The sequence below is a fragment of the Ceratotherium simum genome, chromosome 4, assembly GCF_057802395.1.
Source record: "Ceratotherium simum simum isolate JZ-2026a chromosome 4, ASM5780239v1, whole genome shotgun sequence".
NCBI lineage: Eukaryota > Metazoa > Chordata > Mammalia > Perissodactyla > Rhinocerotidae > Ceratotherium > Ceratotherium simum.
Genome location: NC_141903.1, coordinates 3,572,782 through 3,591,489, shown reverse-complemented (window position 1 = coordinate 3,591,489; position 18,708 = coordinate 3,572,782). Strand labels below are relative to the sequence as shown.

Genomic DNA, 18,708 nt, shown 5'->3' with positions numbered 1-18,708 from the left:
GGAGCGTGCGCACTTAACCGCTAAGCCACGGGGCCTGCCCCTGCTTCACTATTTCAAACTCTTCTGTGCCCTGACTCCCCACCCCCACTTTGCCCTCAGGAAGCAGTCCCAGCTCCCCAGCCCGGCACTTGTGGCCTCCCAGGACCTGGGCGCTGCCCTTTTCAGCCCCACCTTCTTCTGCTGAAGCGTATGATGGCGGCCGGCACCTCTGGGCCTGCCCTCTGGCTGTGCCTGTTTTCCATGTCCGATCCCTGCAGGTGCACACCCAACTCCTCTTCCCTGACCTCCAAGCCAGGCCACGCCAGGCTCCCCCACTTCTGTGGCTGCCTGGGCCCAGCACACAGGATCCCCCTTTATCTCCTCCTGATGACCAGGAGCCCTCCACGTCCCCAACACAAGGACCACCAGGGTGGCAAGCCCTGGGCAAACTGTCTTAATCTCTGCCCTGCTATGTGCCTCAAATCCCACCCTTCCTGACGTGTAGGGGGAAGCACACACAGGACACAGCTGGATACAGGTTTATTGTGGCACTGGACGTGAACAGGGGCCGGTGTGGCCAGCACCGGTGTGCAATGGTGGTGGAGGGAGTTGGGGGGGAGATGCAGGGGGTGGGGCAGGGCCCAGGGAACCCTAGGCTTCGGCCAGGAGTTGGGGTTGGGGCAACTTTTGCCAGCTCTCCTCAGAAATCTCGGGGTGATGACTCCAGAACCAGTGACCCCTCTGGCTGGGCTGGGCAAGGTGGCAGTGGGTGGGAGAGGCTCACACGTGGGAGAAGGCATGGCTCTTGCAAAGGGGCTTGTCCTTCTTGGAGTAGAAAGTCTTTCCTTCCAGGTTGATCTGACATATCTGGGGACAGCCAAGGTCCAGTCACATGGGGTTGAGGGTGGCAGGGGAGGCCCCTTCCCAACCTCTCATGAATCCCAGATGCAAGGGGTGGGAGGGAGGCTGGTGAAGAACACAGGGCGCTAGGGGTGACCCGAGTCTGAGGGGGGCACTCACTGCACACACGAAGCACGTGTCGTGCCAGCTGAAGCCCAGTGCCTCCAGGAAGCGGTCCCCAGCATCAATCTTGAAGTCACAGCCACGGCATTTCGTGCCAAACATCTTCTCATAGTCTGGAGACCGACACAGAGAGGAAGGGGGTGCTGGGTTCTCACATGTCCCACACCCCGCCCCCCTCACCTGGCCTTGCCCCCTTGCCTGGCCCGCCAAGTACCTCGCTCGCAGTAGGGTGCCCCTTCCTCCATGTAGAAGGCCCGGTTACGAATGGGTGTCTTGCAGGCTGCGCAGGTAAAGCAATACACGTGCCAGGTCATCTTCAGGGCATGCATGATCTCCTGGGAGGAGGCGACAGTCACCAGGGGGCTCAGCCCCCTCCTCTCCAGAGCCCAGGACACAGGAACGCTGGCCTCGGGCCCTCTTCCTTCCCATGGTAAAGGTTACAGCTGCACACCCACCCCTCCCACTCTCTATCTCCCCCCCTGAGGTCTCCCCACAGAAGTCCACGCCTCTCAGGCTTGCCACGTCCAAAGCCAAGCTCCCAATCTCCACCCCCCAAACCTGCTCCTCCCAGAGCAGTCTCCATCTCAGCTGATGGCACCTCCATCCTTCCATTTCCACAGGCTAAGTTCCCCTCTTTCTCACGTCCCACATCAGGTCCTCCAAGAAATCCTGCTCGATTTCACCTCCAAGAGGCATCCAGGTTTGGACCACTTCTCATAGCATCCCTGATGCAGAACATGAGCCTCAGGCGTCTGTGGCCTCAGGGACTTCACAAAACTTGCCTCCGTGCTCCTCCCTCTGCCCCTCCAGTCTGATGTCAACACCAGCCAGGCCACATCCCCCTCTGCTCGAATTCCCACCTGCTCCACATTTCTCTGAGCAAAAGCCACAGCCCTATGAAGGGCCCAAGTGAAGGGCCCAGGGGCCGCGGTCTGGCCTCTGTCCCTTTGCTCTCCCAATGGCCTCTTGCCCATGGTTGATGCACCAAGCACACTTGTCTTGGGGCTTCACACCAGCTGTCCCCTCTGCCTAGACTGCTCTGCTCCAGATATCTGCAAGGCTCAGCCCTCACCTCCTTCAGGTTTCTGCTCAAATGTTACCTTTTCCATGAAGCCCACTCTGATAACACCAGTTCATATTCCAACCTGCCTTCTCAATGCCATACTTCCAATACCTCTATCTCTGTGCTTTCCTTTTCTCCACAACTTTTCTCTTAGTAACACTACTAGGTAATTTACCTATTGTGTCCATTGCTTATCATCTGCCTCTCCCCCCTTCTTCCTGCTCAAAGGTAAGGTCCAGGAGGGCAGGACCTTCTGGTTAGAACATCAACTGTTCTATTAACTGATAGATCCCAACAGGGCCTGGCCCCCTACATGCCTATCAACAAGTGATTTTTGAGTTAATCTGGGCGGGGCTCAGCTCTCCCTGGGCCAGCTGTCAATCCCTGGATCCCTTGGGCCAAGCAGGGCCACAGCATTCAGATCTGGAGCAGGTGGAGAGCAGTGTGGGGCCTCAACGGGGTCAGGCCTGGGGCTTCAGCTAGACCTTGCTTCTTAGCTAGGGGACTTTGCCAACAGCTTTACCTTCTCCCGACACTTGGTTCCTTCCCTTGTGAAATGGGAACCTAATCCCAGCCTTGCAGGGTTGCTGTGAGGATGGCCCTGCATTTGAAGCTGGGGGTCCCAGACCCAGTGCCTGCCAGGGCTGGGTGGCTACACAATACAGCAAGGTGGGCACTGTGTCATGGCAGAGCACCGGTTCTGCCTGTAGGGGCAGTGCTGACCAGTTCATTTAGGAATGCCTAGAAGGCTCAGGTGGAAATCTACATGTTAAAGTGAAATCTCTTGATTTATTTAATTAATTAATTTATTTATTTATTTATTTTTTGTGAGGAAGATTGGCCCTGGGCTAACATCCGTGCCCATCTTCCTCTACTTTATATGAGACACCGCCACAGCATGGCCTGACAAGTAGTGCGTACGTAGGTCCGCGCCCGGGATCCAAACCTGCGAACCCCGGGCTGCCGCAGCGGTGCACGTGCACTCAACTGCTGTGCCACCAGGCCGGCCCCGAAATCTCCTGATTTTTTAAATATTAGCCATTAATTTAAAAATGAAGCAGTGTGGACCTAGCTAGACATGTGTCGGCAGCATGCAGCTCTCAGGTGGCCCATCTGTGCCCTCTACAACATTGATGTCACATCTCACATACAACTCAAAACCACCCTGGCCAGGAAGTTACTGCCATCCCCACTTTAGTGAGGCCGAGAGCGACTTGTCCCAGGTCACACAGCCAATAGACGGTAGAAACGAATTTCGTGCCCAAGTCTGCCTGCCTCCAAAGCTGGCTCTTCCCACTGCCTAGTGTTGCCTCTTTTCAAAAAGCAAAGGGTCCAGGGGAAAGAATGTGGCTGCAAGCTGGTAGGACAGGGGACTCGGCAGAAGCTTGGGGAGCCCAGAATGGGGTCCGGGGGCGTGTGGGCAGGGAGTCAGGTTTCTGTCAGTATTCAGAAGACCCAGCTGTCACTGTCTATTTTACTCCCTTATCTTTCCTCTATCTGTCTGCCTCTCCATCCCCACTTCCCTGACCCAGGCCGAGCAGCCTCAGTTCCTCTTTTCTAGCTGTCTCCTCCCGCCCCAGAGGAAGCTGGCTGAGGCAAATCTGACCACATCAGCCCTCAGCTCCAAACTCCTCTCACAGCCCCATCCACCTCTTCTGTCTCCTCAGTCTCCGTCCACCTCTTCCGTCTCTTCTCACACCCCTGTCCACCTGTTCCATCTCCTCACACACCCCCGTCCACCTCTTCTGTCTCTTCTCACACCCCCGCCCACCTCTTCTGTCTCCTCACACACCCCCACCCACCTCTTCTGTCTCTTCTCACACCCCCGTCCACCTCTTCTGTCTCCTCTCACACCCTCCCCAGGTGCTGCCCTGGGACATGAGCTATTTCCTCTGCTTGTAATAATCTCCCCAGATCCTTCTCCGAGCGAATTCCTACTCATGTTTCAAGTTCAGTTTAGAGACTACTTCCATCCACTCCTGTCAACTATTTACTGACCACCTCCTATACAGGAGCACAGTATAAATCATGACCAAAACAGCCCTGGTCCCAGCCCATGGAGTCCACACCTGGGGAAGTGATGGGACAAAAAGACTAGGGGGTAGTGAGCCAATTTTTGGGGGGTCTCATCTGGTGGGGAGAGTGGGTATCAGGGAAGGTGTTCCTGAGGAAGTGATATTTGAGTCCCAGATGAGAAGGCACAAGATAAAGAGGGTGCCAAAGAGTGTCCCTGGCAGAGAGGACAGCCTGTGCAGGGACAGCCCTGTGGCGAGGGGAACAGCACATTGGTAAAATGGAGCACCGGAGCAAGGGGGGCTGCTGGTAAGTGGTAAGCCTTGATGGCATAGGGTCCCAGATGGTTCCCAGACCAGGACAGGTCCACTCTAATGTGTCCCCTCAGCCCTCAGAGCTTCTTTCCAACTCCGCTGAAACAATCTGATTGCACTGTGTTTCTCCCCACGCCACGCTGAGCTTCGAAGGAAGGCATGGTCCCGAGCGCTGGGCACAGGCAGGGCATGGAGCTCGTGGCAGGTTGGGGAGGTCAACTTCCTGCCCCTTGGAGGGTTAGGTGGGGGCTCCCTAGGTTCTGTCAGGCCCTGGAGTCCCTGCAAGAGTAGGAGCTGAGGGCCCTGGGCAGCTCTATGGAGCCATTGGCCTCGGTCGAGGCAGGAGAGGGTTTCTCACCCAAGACTTACTCCAGCCCCCAGGAGCCAGCTGGGCCCTGGGAGCCTCAGCTCCCCATCTGTGGCCTGGGTGACAACCCTGCCCACCCAGGACTGGGGCGGGGCAAGACGAGTACGGTGTAATGCAGGCAGAGCGGTCAGTGAACAAGAGGGCCTAGACCTATGGGAAGCAAACCCAGATGCCCAGCTCAAGAAGGGTCCTGGGATCCAGCCCACTCTGCCAGAACAGTCCAACTGGGTATGGCCTAGGCTGGCAGGGAAATGACTGTGATCTTGGACAAAATTCCCTCAGCTGTAAGATGGAAGTAGCCAAAGTGACTTCGTAGTATGATTGTGAAGCTGGATGTCTACACACAGCTAGTGCCCCACCACACGAACCGTCGTTATAATGACAAAGACTGTGTTAATATCCATTCTCCCCTTCCTGTCTACTGACAGAACTCCCATTTTGTGCTGGGTACATGGCTGCCCAAAACAGACTATCTTCTCCAGCCTCCCTTGCAGTTCAGTGTGGTCATGTGACTGAGTTCTGGCCAATGGATGGAAGCAGAAGGGTTGGGAGGCGGCATCTTCTAAGGATGGCTGCCATGGGCCCTCCATCCCTGCCTCCCCTTCCAACTTCCTGCTGGCTGGAATATGGACACTTGGGCTGAGGCTCAAGAGCCATCTTGGACTACGAGTGATAAGTAAGCCCCTGCTGAGAATGGCTAAGCAACAGGATACAGGAGCTTGGATCTGCCTACCAGTCCCAGACTGCCTGGCTCTGGACTTCTTTAGGTGAGAAATAAGCCACCTTTATTTTAAGTTTTCTGCCACTAGTGGTCAAGCTAATCCTCACTACTACGAACATCACCGGAGCTCTCTGGCCACATCTGGCAGCTCAGACTGTGGATCCAGAAATAAGGAGAAGCGTGAGTGGCAGCAGAGCCCCCACCGGAGTCAGCAGTGCCTGGGGCTGCTCCAGCAGGACCTCAGGTCCTGCAGACTTGGGCTGTTTCCGCCCCTCTCTGGGCTTCGGCTTCCACACACGTGCAACAGGAACCCCCTCAGCTTGTCACCCTACCTATCCCGCCCCCTTTTCTCTGGCTCTGCCCTCAGCCCAACACCTTCCGCAGCCCCCTCCCCAGGGTGAGCTCCTGGGGGCAGGACCCACGTCTGTCTCTTCACGAGGTGTCCCCAGCATGGGGCACACTGCTCACACCTAATAAAGACACAAATGGAGGAAGGTGGACAGCCTGTCACCCTTTGCTCGTGACACGCACCGACCCAAGCCCCAAGCCTGGCTCCGGTTGGCAGGCAGCTAGTTTGGCGCGCAGGCAACCTGCTCGGGCTATGCTGTGTGTTTAGCCTCAGCAAGAAGAATAACATTTTTCGTGTGTGTGTGTGAGGAAAATCGGCCCTGAGCTAATGTCTGCCAATCCTCCTCCTTTTGCTGAGGAAGACTGGCCCTGGGCTAACATCTATGCCCACCTTCCTCCACTTTATATGGGACGCCACCACAGCATGGCCTGACAAGCGGTGCGTTGGTGCGCGCCCGGGATCCAAACCTGAGAACCCCGGGCCGCCGCAGCGGAGCGCACGCACTTAACCGCTTGCGCCACCGGGCCAGCCCCAAGAATAACATTTTGAATCACAAGTTTTTGAGTCTGAAGTTCTGGCTTTGCCACTCGGTAATCCTGGGCCCTTCATGCACATCAAGTTATCTTTCAGAGTCTCTGTTTTCTCATGCGTGCGGGGCAGAAGACACTATGGATTGGCCTTTCAACAGCCTGTCACAGCCCCCTTCTTTTTTGCCTTCCTCTCTTTTGGAGGATGGAAGTTAAGATACGGGTTTGTCAGCTTCCCCTGTGGCCCAGGTGCTCATAGGATAACAATTCCACCACTGAGATACAGATGCAAGTTTCTAGTTTTTCTTCCAGAGTCAAAAAGCAAAACCCTGTTAAAAGAATGCCATTTGCGGGCCGGCCCTGTGGCTTGGTGGTTAAGTGCGCGCGCTGCGATGCTGGTGGCCCGGGTTCGGATCCCGGGTGCGCATCGAGGCACCACTTCTCCGTTCATCCTGAGGCCGAGTCCCGCATACAGCAACTAGAAGGATGTGCAGCTACGGCATACAACTATCCACTGGGGCTTTGGGGGGAAAAATAAAATAAATAAAATCTTTAAAAAAAAAAAAAAAAAAAAAGAATGCCATTTGCCCCTTCCCTCTCCTTCCTGACTACAGGAACACAAAGACTGCAGCTTCAGCAGCCATCTGGCAACTACAGTAGATAAGCTTGGGGACAAGGTCTACATGCTGAGGATTTCAGAGCCAAAAAGCAGGAAAAGCCTAAAGGCATCCTTGAGCGGCTGTTCCAGCCTCGGAATTCTTGTGACTGAAGTCAATAACCCCTTCTGATTGCATCTCTGTAACGGGGTTTTCTGTGACCGCAGCTGAATGCAACCCCACTGACACGGCGGCCATCTCTTGTTTTGGCCTGACCAGCACTTACTTCCCTTCTTCAGGTAATGTCATCCTGGTTTTATTTCAAGGAACCAGTCCTACCTCACTCGCAGTCTGTGGTTCAGGCAGGGCCACCCAAATCTTGCTCCAGGAGTCAGTGTCACCCAGGCCTAGCCAATCTGAGTCACAGGGCTTGGTTCAGAGATGGGCATGTGACACAAGCCAGGCCAATGAGCATTAGCACTGGGACTCTTGATGCATCGACTGGCCCAGAGGCGCTCTTGTTCACTTGTGGGGCTCAGCGGGGGAGATCTAACCCTGGCACCATCTTTGCCACCTTCTAGGGAAAAGTATGCTGGGAACAAAGCCAATACAGATAAAAACACAGGCAAGTGGTAGAAAAGGAGTTCTGATGACCTCAGGACCTGCGTTCAGTTAGGCCTGAAGTTAGTGCCCCTTGGGCTTGCTGCTTATTTGAACCAATACCTTTCTTTTTTTGCTTGAGCCCTTTTGAGCAGAATTTTTTGTCATTTGTTAAGAGGATCTTGGTTAATATAAAGTGAGGCCAATATAGCAGCCTGCTTATGAGGCTGCTAAGGATCCAAAGGGCTCAGGCAGGGAGAGCCCCCAGGCCAAGGAGTTGCTCAACAGCACTCCCCACTGCTGACAGGGTTGGGATCCCCCCCCCATTCCCCTCAGCCCCACTCACGCCTGTGATCTTCGCCTTGCACTTGGCACAGCTGGGTGCGTAGCGCACGTCATAGCAAGGTGGGCAGAAGATGGCACCCTTCTCCTCGAAGAAGCCGCCCTCTTCCAGGACCTTCCCACACTGGCTACACACAAACTCCTCAGGGTGGTATGCGTGGCCCAGCGCCACCAGGTAGCGGCCCCTGGGTGGGAGGCAACGGCAGTGAGAAGGAGTGTCTGCAAACGAGGTAGGGGCTCCTGGCCCAAGTGGGTTTACTGAACACCTATTCTGAAGCCTTCAAGGAGAAGTTCATTCTCCCTGCTTTCCAGATAGGGGAGAAAATAGGCTTGGGAGGTGACCTGCCCAAGGTCACACGGCAAGAGTGATGCTCCTGCACTGCTTTGATGACAAGAGACGAGGGAGGGGTCAACCTTCAAACAGGGAGAAGGGCTACATTGGGTGGGGGGGCGGCGGGGGGAGGGGTGCTGCCTTGGGCCCAATGAGCCAAACCAAAGGAACTGCCGCCCTGAAGAGAAGGAGGCCGGAGTGCCCAGGAGCCCTGAAGACCAGTGGGCACCTGAGCTGTCCCTGGTGCCCATGCTGTGCTGCTTGCCTGTTCCATCTGGCCTGGGGAAGGGCCCGCAGGTCCCAGATAAATGGGGGTGTCTGAAGGAGGGGCTGCTCTGCAGAGCCTAAGAGCTGACAGGAGTTGAGGGCAGGGCTGGGGTTGAGAACTAGGAAGGTTCCAGAATCTAGCACACTGACTCTGGAGGCTGTGTGACCCTGCTGGGCCCCCGGGAGCAGCGCAGAGGGAGAGGGGCCTCTGGCCTGTCTGCTCTGAAAGCAGAGGCTCAGCAGGAGAGACTGAGCAAGCAGGAGGGAGAGAGGCAGAGGGGCTGGGAGGCGCAGGGCCTTCCTCGCCCAGGGAGCAGCGAGTGCAGAGGCACAGCTCAGATGTGTCACTGGCACTTCCTCCATTTGACCAGGGCAAACGCTGACAGAAGCTGTGTGTGTGTTTGGGGGGCGGGGGGGGGTACGTGATGCAGGATTCAGAATCTGAGGACCCAGGCCATGTCTCTACCCCAACTCCAAGTGGCAACTGAATCCTCATCCTCCTGTAGTGGTAGCTGAGATGAGTGGGGAGACAGACGGGGGAACAGAGGTCAGAAAGATGCCAGGGCTGGGCTTTGGGACAGGAAAGGCCAGGGTAGGAAAGGAACAGGGCCACCCACCGGATGACCTTGTGGCACTGGTGGCACACAGGAGTCTTGCCATTGCTGCCGCTGCCCCCTCCTGCACCCCCTCCAGCAGCTGCTTGCACGATGGAGGTCCGGTTCTGCAGAGGTGTGGGGGTGGCCGGCTGGCTGTGCCGGGTTAGCACCGTGCTTGTCTTGTCTGGGGCGTAACGCTCGGCAAATGCAGGGTCCACAGCCCAGGGTGGGCGGCTGGTGGAGCTGGGGGTGGTAGGGCCTGCTAGGGCCAAGGAAAGTGGCTCCAGGGGGGTGCCCAGGAACCCCAAAGGACAGAGGGTAGAGCCCAGGGCAGCTTGCAGAGGCCCGCCACCCCCATGCCCCTGGGGGCTACCCACCCTTCCCCAGGCCCAAGCCCACTCTCTCTCACCAGGCCAGGGTTCCTGGGGTGTAGCTGAGGCTGGGGCTGGGGCTTCTGTCCTGGGCACCTGGCTGCAAGATCTGCCATTCAAGGCCCTGCACAGCTGAGGCTCTTGGCATGGCCCTACCCCCCAACCTTGGTCCTGCTGGCCCCATGGGAGATGCCTGGGTGTATGAGAGCTGCTGAGCTGGACTCCAGGTCCACTGGGGTAGGAATGGTAGGGCAGCTTCTTCCAGCCAGGTTCCAGCTGGCTGGTCTGTTGTACAGGGCTGGGAGGTGGAGCAGGGATCTCACTCTGGGGCAGCTCTTGGGGCTCCCCTCATCCCAGAGATCTAGCTCTGACGGCAGGGCCCTCTTTACCGGGTACTCCCTCCCACTGAGACCCAGACTGGCAGGGCCCACACTCGGTGTGAACTAACACCCCCATGCCCAAAATACAAACCAACCCCACAAAGATAGAAGACAGAGGCAGAGAAAGCAGTGTTGAGAATGTTTATTTCCATGCCCAAGCCAGCAGAGACCTGGCAGACAGCAGTACCACAGGGCAAAGAAGGAGGGCAGTGGCAGACAGAGCCAGGCCCTGTGCCAGGCAGGCATGGCCAGGGCCAGGCCAGCAGGAGGCTCAGTCCAGGGGCAGGAAAGGGGTGGGTGAGGTAGGCAGAAGCTGGAGGCACCAAGGAGGGGTGCCGTGGGCAGGAGGAACAGAAAGAGTGAGGCAGAGAGGGCAGCCGGCCGGTGAGGGCCAGGCTACGACTGCACGTTGAGCACGTGGGCAGAGCGCTGGTGGTGCCAGTCCCGGAGGCGTGTGTAGCGTGGGCTCTGCAGCTCCAGGACATACTTTTCCCTGAGGGGCAGAGAGAGAAGGAGGAAGTGGAAGGAAGGAGAAATGGAAAGGAGGAAGAACAGAAGGAAGGAAAGAACGAAAGAAAGAAAGAGAATGGAGCGCCCTGGCTGGGGATGCCCAGGAGCAGACATAGGGCAGGGGCTGGAGCAGGAGAGGCAGGAGATCAGAGAAAGACTGGTGCCCATCCTTTTACCTTGATTTCTTCAGGTGCTCCTCATCCGGGTCTTGCACTGAGAGGGCAGAGGCAGGTATTGATCAAGAGAAGACAGAGGGGCACCCCAGCCCTGAGCTCTGGCTGAGCCCAGGCCTGGGCTGGGGACCAGGAAGAGAGTCCACCCTGCCCCAGGCTGGCACTTACTGAACTCGGTGCCCGTGAGGTGGGCAAGGATGCGGAAGGAACGGGACTGGCCTGTCCCAGGACGCGGCCGCCAGTCCTCTGTGTCCTCCATCAGCCGCTGCTTGCTGGCATCTGGGACCAGCGGTCGGAGCGGCTGTCTGTGGGGAGGGTGTGGCTCAGAACCTCATGCTGGGGGTGGGCAGTGGGGGCAGCCCCTCCTGGGATTTGGTACACGTGGGCTATGGTGATGGGAGAGTGGGGAAGGGCAAGGCCAGGGCCCTGCTGGGGTGGGGGTGGGGGGCGGGGGGCAGGTAAGTGAGAGGGAAGAGGGCAGTCAGGGTGAGAGGAAGGCAGCCAGGGTGGGGAGGGGCCACCGCCCAGAGTGCCAAAAGGAAGGAAAAGAGGGACAGGCAGAGGGGGCTCACTGACTTGTCAGGGGTCTGCACCTGTGAAGGAAATAGACAGATGGACAGATAAAGGGACAGACACAGGTGAAGAAGAAAGATGGCAAGGGGTCAGAGTAGCCAGGGGCAAGGCTGCACTGAGTGTCTGGGGCTTAGTCGGCCCGACGCCACACCCCAACCCCAGGCCGCCGGCGGGGGGCGCTGCCTCGTTCAGAGCCCCTAGGAGGGCAGTGCCTGGACAGGAGCCACACCCTTCGAGGGGCCCTGTGCCTGCAGCCCCTGCCCCAGCCACAAGGGGTCGCTGCCACACGGTTCGGCCGGGCTGGGGTGCAGCGCAGACGGAGCAGCAGCGGGCGTGGGGCCGCGACAGATAGTGTGGGCGGTGGGCAGGCAGGACAGACGTACCCATTCTGCTGCGGGGCGCTGTCAGCAGGCAGGGGCGCCCCGAAGGGCCGGGCCGTCTTGTTGAGGGAGGCGCTGGGTGCAAAGGTGTACCGCGGGGGGTCCGCGGCGGGGGCCAGGGCCTGGGCGGAGACAGAGCCACACAGCCGGGCAGGGGGGGCGGGGGTCTGGGTGGGAGTGGGGCGCCCCCCTCCCCCCGCCCCGCGTGGAGAGGACAGCGGTGCTCCAGCCCTGCCCCCACACATCTGGCCAGGGGCTACAGGGGAGGGGGCGACTCCGGTTTCAAGGGGCCCATTTGGGAGCGATGATCTCGGCCCAAGCAGGCCCAAGGGCAGATGAGCGAGCGCGGCTTGCAGCACAAGCCGGCAGCAGCGGGCCGACAGACAAGCAGACATGCGTGGTACCCGGACCGTGAGGCAGCCCCCGGCCCAACTCCCAGTTCCCCAGACTCTCCCCAGCTCCAGTCTCCGCCCTCTGCTCCCCGCCAGGGATGGGGGTACCGAGCCTACGCCAGGAAGGGCAGGTTAGCCTGGGCGTCCAATCCCACCCGGCCCACCACCCAGATGACCCAGGACCGTCGCCTACCTTCTGTGGTTTGCTCTGAGCCGGCTGGGCCCTGGAGGAGAAGGCGAAGGGGTGATGGCGAGCCAGGCCCGAAGGTGCCCCCACCTGCCGGGTAGGCCAGCGCCCGCATACCTGCTGAGACCCAAGCTGAGGCGCTCCCCGCAGACACGGATCTTGTTCTGGGCTTCAATGTGCGTGAGGCCCCCGGCATTCTCACCGTCGATGCTCAGCACCCAGTCGCCCACGGCCACACCAGCCTGTGCAGCTTTGCCTCCAGGAGTGAGCTGTGGAGAGATGGAGGGTCAGGGAGGCCCAAGACTCTGCGGACCAAACTGGGGCCAACAGTAGACAACCCTGCTTACTCAGCCCCACTTCTAGCACCCAGAGACCTTCTCGTTCAACATAATTCTAGGCAGTTGCTGGATACTAAAGTTATCTAGGAGGAGTGTGGCTCACCTGAGCTTCACAATCGCCCTGCTTATTTAGTTATTCACCTCCTCGACCCTCCCCACGATCCAGAAACTACTATGACATCAACAAGCAGCCACCCTCAGGCTAAACCTCAAGCTTTTCAGCTCCAACCATATCCTCTTTAGGCCCCTGCTGGCCTCTTGCCCAGGCTATTCCACGCACCAGACATGCCCTCTGGCTTGGGCATGGGGCAAGTTCCTCCCTGACACTGCTGGGTGCTCTCACTGACCTCTTACGCTACCAGCACCCTGTCCTGGGGCCGTCTGCAAGGATCTGCCAGGACCCTTTAAGAGCCAGGAATAGGCCCCATCATCTCCAGATCCCAGTGAACAGTGCCTGAAGGGGAACCAAGGTGTCAGCTGGGGCTTCAGAGGCTATAAATGAGCATCACCCCCAAGCCTTCAACTGCCGCATCACTCTCTCCTCCAGTCCTTCAGGCTCTGCATTGGGAATCCCGGGTTCCTGTGGTCAGTGAGGTGAGGGGCAATAGGAGGCTGGAAAGAATGGTCACTACCAGCATGAGATGAGACCATCAAGGATGACTTCTGGGAAGCAGTGGGCCTTGGTGAAAGGAGAGTCAGTTGGGGGGTGGGAACAAGGGGTGAAGAGGCACATTTGTATGGTGACTGACAAATAATGTACAACTGAAATTTCACAATGTTATAAACTATTATGACCTCAATAAAAAAAACAAAAACCGGAAAGTAGATTGTGCTGCCTAGGGGATGAAGGGACCAGGACCTGGCCTTGAGGTTAGGAGAGGGGCTGTTAGCAGTTTGAAGGCCTGGGGTGGAATATTTCCCAGGCCCTGGCCAGAGGTAACCCTGACAAACCCCAGTGGGCCCTCCCAGCACTCTAGCCCAGTGGCAGCAACCCAGGCAAGGGCAGTGCCACTGTTCATGGGTCTCAGGCCACAGGGCTGCCCGGCCATCCAGCAAGGTGCCTGGTATTGAGCAGGTTTCTGTGGGGGAAGTGCTGGAAGGCAGATTCACACTTCACAGGTGTGGGGGGGTGGATTGGGGGATATAGGCTGCCCATGGCCCCAAGAGGCTCCTCAGTGCGCCAGTGCACAGACTGAGCTAAGGCAAGGAGAGGGGAAGCAGGAGGTTCCAGAGAGAGGGCAGAGGGACCAGACGCAGAGACTGACAGCACTGGGGCAAGAAGGGAGAGCTGGGTTTGACAGCTCTATTCCATGCTGGGGAGGTTGGAAGGGTAAGACAGCTGGGCAGCTCCTTTTTCACTGCAAAATAGTAAGAACAGCAGCTTACATTTATTGAGCACCTAGTATTGCCACATGCTGACACTGAATCCTCCAATAACCCTGTGGAGCAGGGTCTGAGATTATATCCATTTCACACAGGGGAAAACACAGAGGTTAAGTAGCTTGCCTCAGATGCCCACCTAGCAAGAGGCAGGGCCAGGTTTGACCCTGACTCTAAGGCTCTATTACACTAGGCTACCTCTGCTGAGTGTTGGGGCCCAACTCAGAGGTCAGCCCACCTAGAAAGACTCCCTGACCCCCTGGCTGAGTTTGGGGCCTGGATCCCCTCTCTCACCTTCAGTGCAATCCAACAACCCCTTATAATGGGCATGAGGAAGTGACACCCTTGAGGGGAAATGACTTACTCAAGGTTATGGTGAGTCAATAGAACGGAAACCTGGTCCAGCCACTCCCTCCCATACGGGCTGGGCTGGCTCCTGTGACATGTGGGCTGAGCTTGAGCTGGGGGTCTTGGTGGGGGGCAGGAGCAGCTGGCTCCCCGAAAAAGGAGTGGGGAGTTGGGGACTACTTCCTTTCCCGAGTGAGGAGGACAGGAAGCACAGGAGGGATGGGAGAGTGCTCAGAGAGGTAGAGAAAGAAGCAGGAGAGAACTCGGGGGTAGGGGGCAGAGGGGTGGCTGGAGAGAGAAGCAGGGAGGCCCTAAGTACGAAGGAGGTGAAGAGCCAGGGGGCTGGACATTGCATGGGGTGGGGGTGAGTCAGCCTGAGGGCTCCACCGAGCAGCCCAACCCCCAAGTCCCAGACGTTACCTCATCTCCCAGGCCTGGGCCCACAGCCAGTCCTGGGAGCCCCTCCCTCCTCTCTCCATGCCGGGGTCAGGGGAGACAGAGGGGGCTGGCCCAGCTCAGAAAAGACCACCCCATCGGCCCACCCACCAGGGCCTAGGTCCAACTCCAGGGCTGGGCTCAGCTCACCACCCCACCCACACACTGGGGCTGCTGACAAGCAAGGCGTGGCCCAGAGTGCCCCCAACAGGCCACAGCTGAAAGTCCATCCCCCAAGCTCACTATGTTGCCCATCCCCACCAATGAAGAAACAGTCTCACAGGCCAGCCAAGGCCTGCGACTCCCCAGCCACACTGGCCAGCACTTTCCAGGGAGGGGGATTCAGGATAGGTTTTCTGGGCTGGCAAGGCATCAGGACCGTAAGGGCTGGGTGTGTGTGTTGTAGGGAGACCTGCTGACAGGGTAGTTTCCAGGGGAACCCCATGGAAAGGTCCCTGGGAAGATCAGTGACCGCCTGCCTGCCCTGGCCACCAAGCCCAACTCCCGCAGACTCCGCCTTGGGGCCCCTCTCAGGCTGGGCAGTGCCTGGACAACCTTCTGGCCCCCTCCAGGCTGTGCCTGCCCTGGGCTTCCTGCCAACAGCCGCCTGCCCACCAGGCACCCGGGTGGGCCTCTCTGCACAGGCAGATGTGGGGACAGGAAGTCCCCACCCCACACTGACTCCTAGGCCACAGTCAGAGACACCAGCCCTCACCCTCTCTGGGCAGGCAGTTTGTTGTCTATGTCCCACAACTGACCCTACAGCTGGAGCTATGGCCTGGTGGTCACCAGCTGAGGGGCCCACCAATGCGGTTCAGGGGTCCCGGCCTAGGCCAGCCTTTTTCGGCTCTGCAGACTCCAGCCAGCAGATGGCCATCCCAGCATGGGGCTGCATTCTTGGGCTTATAAGGCAATCCCCCTGCCACAGGGAGGAGCCAGCCCTTAGCTCCACCCCCACCAGGGCAGGATCTTAGGAGTCACAGCCCTAGAGACCTGTCCCACACCCCTGCTTGGGGTCAAAGGCCACTGTATCCTGAATGGGACCAGTGGGGGATGCAGGTCCTCGCACAGGCTGGAAAGAGACCCTCCTCACTCTCCTAACCACGAAAACTGCAGGCCATCCCAGTGCCTGAATCCCAATCCCTGCTTTGTCATGGAATTGCTGGAGGAGCGCCTCCACCTCTCTCAGTCCTGAGCTCCCTCATCTGGAAAAACAGGATGACAACTGCTATTCCCTGGGTGGCAGTGAGGGTGAAGTGAGATCCTGCAGTCTGAGTGTCCTGCCTGGGGGCTGGCTCCAAGCATTGCTCCCTCAAGGGCCTAGACACTTCCTGGAGATCTCAGACTCCCCTCCTGCAGAATGGACATCCCTCAGGCCTCAGAGGTGGCCCCAGGAGCTTCATGGAATGGCATCAGGTATAGTGCAGTGCTGGGGAAGTATGAGGACTTCTTTCCCAGTATCCACCTAGTTAGGAGTCCTTGTGGCAGGTGACCACCACATCTCTGGACCTGGACACCTCCTGGACTCTTGGCCCTGGCTCCCTCCTGCTCAGACTCCTCCCATCACCCACTGGAAACCTGAGCACCCAAAGACTCCTGGGGGAGCCCCTCCCCCAACCTAGGCTCACCCGGGAGATGGACAGGGGCACATTGAAGTCCTTGCCCCCCTGCAACCGGAAGCCCCAAGGTGCTGGGCCATCCAGCACCACCTTGAAGGAATCCATGGTGTCCGTTCCTGAGAGGAGAGAGAAGGTGAGTGGCCAGCATAGTGAGTGTGCAGGCAGGCCCAGCTCTGGACACCAGCCTTGGACTGGTGCCACGCAGGCACAAGCAGACGCTTAGCACACCCAGGGCATCTGCAGGCGGGCACCTTGTCAGGTCTGGCTGGGCTGCTGGCTGGCAGGCCTCACTTTGGAAAGACAGGGGCAACCCTCCTCCCCCAGGGACTGGGAGGGTGAGGGGAGCCCGCATCCAGTCTTGAGGTTCTTTTCATCCAGGAGTGGGCCGCAGGGCTAATTTGGCACGGCCTCCCCCTAAGCCAGCCTTGAGCCTCGGATGGCGGTGGGGTGAGTCAGGGGCCCGGCACTCCTCTCCCCCGCCCCCAGGTCCCGGCAGGCAGGCCGCAGCTGGAGCCTGCTAGGACTATATAAGGCGTGTAAGCTGACACTGTGCGGAGAGTCAGCGGAGGGAGCACACGGGGGCTCGGGACGTGAGGGGGAGGGGTGGGGAGGGAGGCGGCTGGAGCGAGTCCTAGCCATTCCAGGACCGGTCGAGGCTGCTGGGAACCAGGGCGGGACCCCTGGGCGCTGGGGGGGACCGGGCAGGGGTGCAGGCTCTGCGGAAATCGGTGGGGGCTGGACCCCAAAGCGTGGCCAGGAGGGGGATTCATCCTGGAGCCCAGTGGGGGTGATGCCACTCCGACGTGACTCAGTTTCCCCCTGGTCCCCCGCCCGGGCCCCATGCATTGGCCGAGTCCCGAGCGCAGGAAGCGGCGCAGGCGCCAATCGGTCCCGCCGCTGCCGGCTTCGTCGCAGGAAGGCGGGGGCGGGGGCCCGGGCCCGAGGGAGGAAGCGCAGCGCTGGCCACGACCCCTAATGCCCTCTGCGGTCCCCAGCAGGCCTCTGTCCCCCGCCTGGCCCAGCCCGAGACGCCCCGCGCTGTCGCCTGTACCTGCTCGGCCCCGCCGAGGCGCTGCTCGGCAGCGGTCTCCCAAACGCGGTGTTGGGCTCAGCCGCTCGTGTTCTGACCCCTCCCCCGTGGCTGCCGTCCGCTTTGAGCCCGCTGAAGGGGGCGGTGCCCCAGGCCACGCCCCCATCGAGGACACGCCCGCGAGCGGCCGGTCCGTCAGTGGGAAGCCCCACCCAATCCTCCCTCCCTGCCCAATCACGAAATCTCGTCTCGCTTTGAGCTGGACGGCACGGCCCGCCCCGGCCCCCTTGGTGGCGCGGGGCTGGCGCGGGGCTGGGGCGGGGCCTGGGCTGCGGGATGCCGCGTCTGGGAGCCCAGCCAGCCGCTCGGCCAACGCCTTGCGCCTCCCGCTGGCCGAGTGAAAAGAAGGCAGCCTTCGAAATCAAACAGATCTGGGCATTAGTTGTCTCTGAACATTAGTTTCCTCCCCGGAAAAATGGGACAATAATACTGGCCTTGCAGGGCCGCCGTGAGGAGGCATTCTTTGGCGTAAGGCGCAGGCATCCGCGGCTCCAGAATTTCTAAATCGAAGAAACTTGGTGGGAGGAGACACATCGAGGTGGGGTTAGTTGAGGTGGGAACAGGTTTGCAGAACACTCTACTGACGGCAGAAAATAAGGGCAGGAGCGGACGGAGGTGGAGGGGCCCCTGGGCTCCCTCCCACCCCCTGACCCCAGGCAGTCAGCATCCCGCTGCCTTGCGACCCCGGCTCAGCGACCCCACACTGTCGAGATGGGCTGTGTTCTGGTACCCGACTCCAGAGAGGGTAGCGCCGCTAGTGGAGGCGCAACGGGAGACTCTAGCGAGGGTATCCGAGTCCCCGCTTGGCCCCCAGTGCTCAGCCCCGGCGGCTAGCTCAGCCGGCGGAGGAAGTTGAGCAGGGACGGGAGTGAATCGACGTCCACCTCTCAGCTGCTTCTAGGGCATGGCCGCGGCTGCCCTCCCTGCTCCATCATCACGCTTCCCCTCTTCTGCATCATTCCCCTCACTACACAAACTGCTGCGAGAGTTCTCATCTTTAGAGACATCTGTCTTGACCCCACCTCCCTCTCCAGCTATTGCTCTTTTATTCTACTCCCCTCGAGAGTAAAATCCCTGGAAGGAGTTGTCTATTGCCCTGTCTCCGCTTGCTTTCCTCTCGTTCTTTCTTGAACTCACTCCAGTCAGGCTCTCATTCCCACCAGTCCTCTGAATTAATTCCCTTTTCTCAAGTTCTTTGATGCCTCCAGGTTATCAAATCAATGGCGGTTTCTCAGCTTTGTCTTACCGGTCCAGGGGCATTCCCTCTTCCGCTGGCTTCATGCCTCCTCCTGCCCCACTGGCTGCTCCTTCACCGCCTCAGTAAACAGCACCGCCATTCATCCACCTGGTCCAGTAAAAACTATGAAGTTATCCTTCCTTTCTCTTCTCTGTCATACCCCAGATTCTGCAATTCCCACCCTCAGAATATGTTCCACATCTGGTC

The 18,708-nt window shown here is 59.0% G+C and overlaps 1 protein-coding gene across 6 annotated transcripts; it reads right to left on the bottom strand.

The window, feature by feature from the left end:
- Positions 1–502: 502 nt before the first annotated feature.
- On the bottom strand, positions 503–17,328 carry PDLIM7 (PDZ and LIM domain 7). Of its 6 annotated transcripts, none has more exons than XM_087429307.1 (13): positions 17,226–17,328; positions 16,184–16,290; positions 12,172–12,323; positions 12,061–12,091; positions 11,479–11,597; positions 10,691–10,827; positions 10,526–10,562; positions 9,498–9,568; positions 9,110–9,350; positions 7,899–8,079; positions 1,217–1,337; positions 1,000–1,115; positions 503–846 (listed from the first exon to the last, which is right to left on the bottom strand). In XM_087429307.1, the coding sequence occupies exons 2-13, from the start codon at positions 16,277–16,279 to the stop codon at positions 760–762; spliced, it is 1,389 nt and encodes a 462-aa protein (XP_087285433.1). In that variant the 5' UTR covers positions 16,280–16,290; positions 17,226–17,328; the 3' UTR covers positions 503–759. The 6 variants fall into 6 exon arrangements, with proteins under 6 accessions (XP_087285433.1, XP_087285434.1, XP_087285435.1 ...); XM_087429308.1 differs by having other exon boundaries at positions 9,110–9,347; XM_087429309.1 differs by having other exon boundaries at positions 9,498–9,559.
- Positions 17,329–18,708: the final 1,380 nt, after the last annotated feature.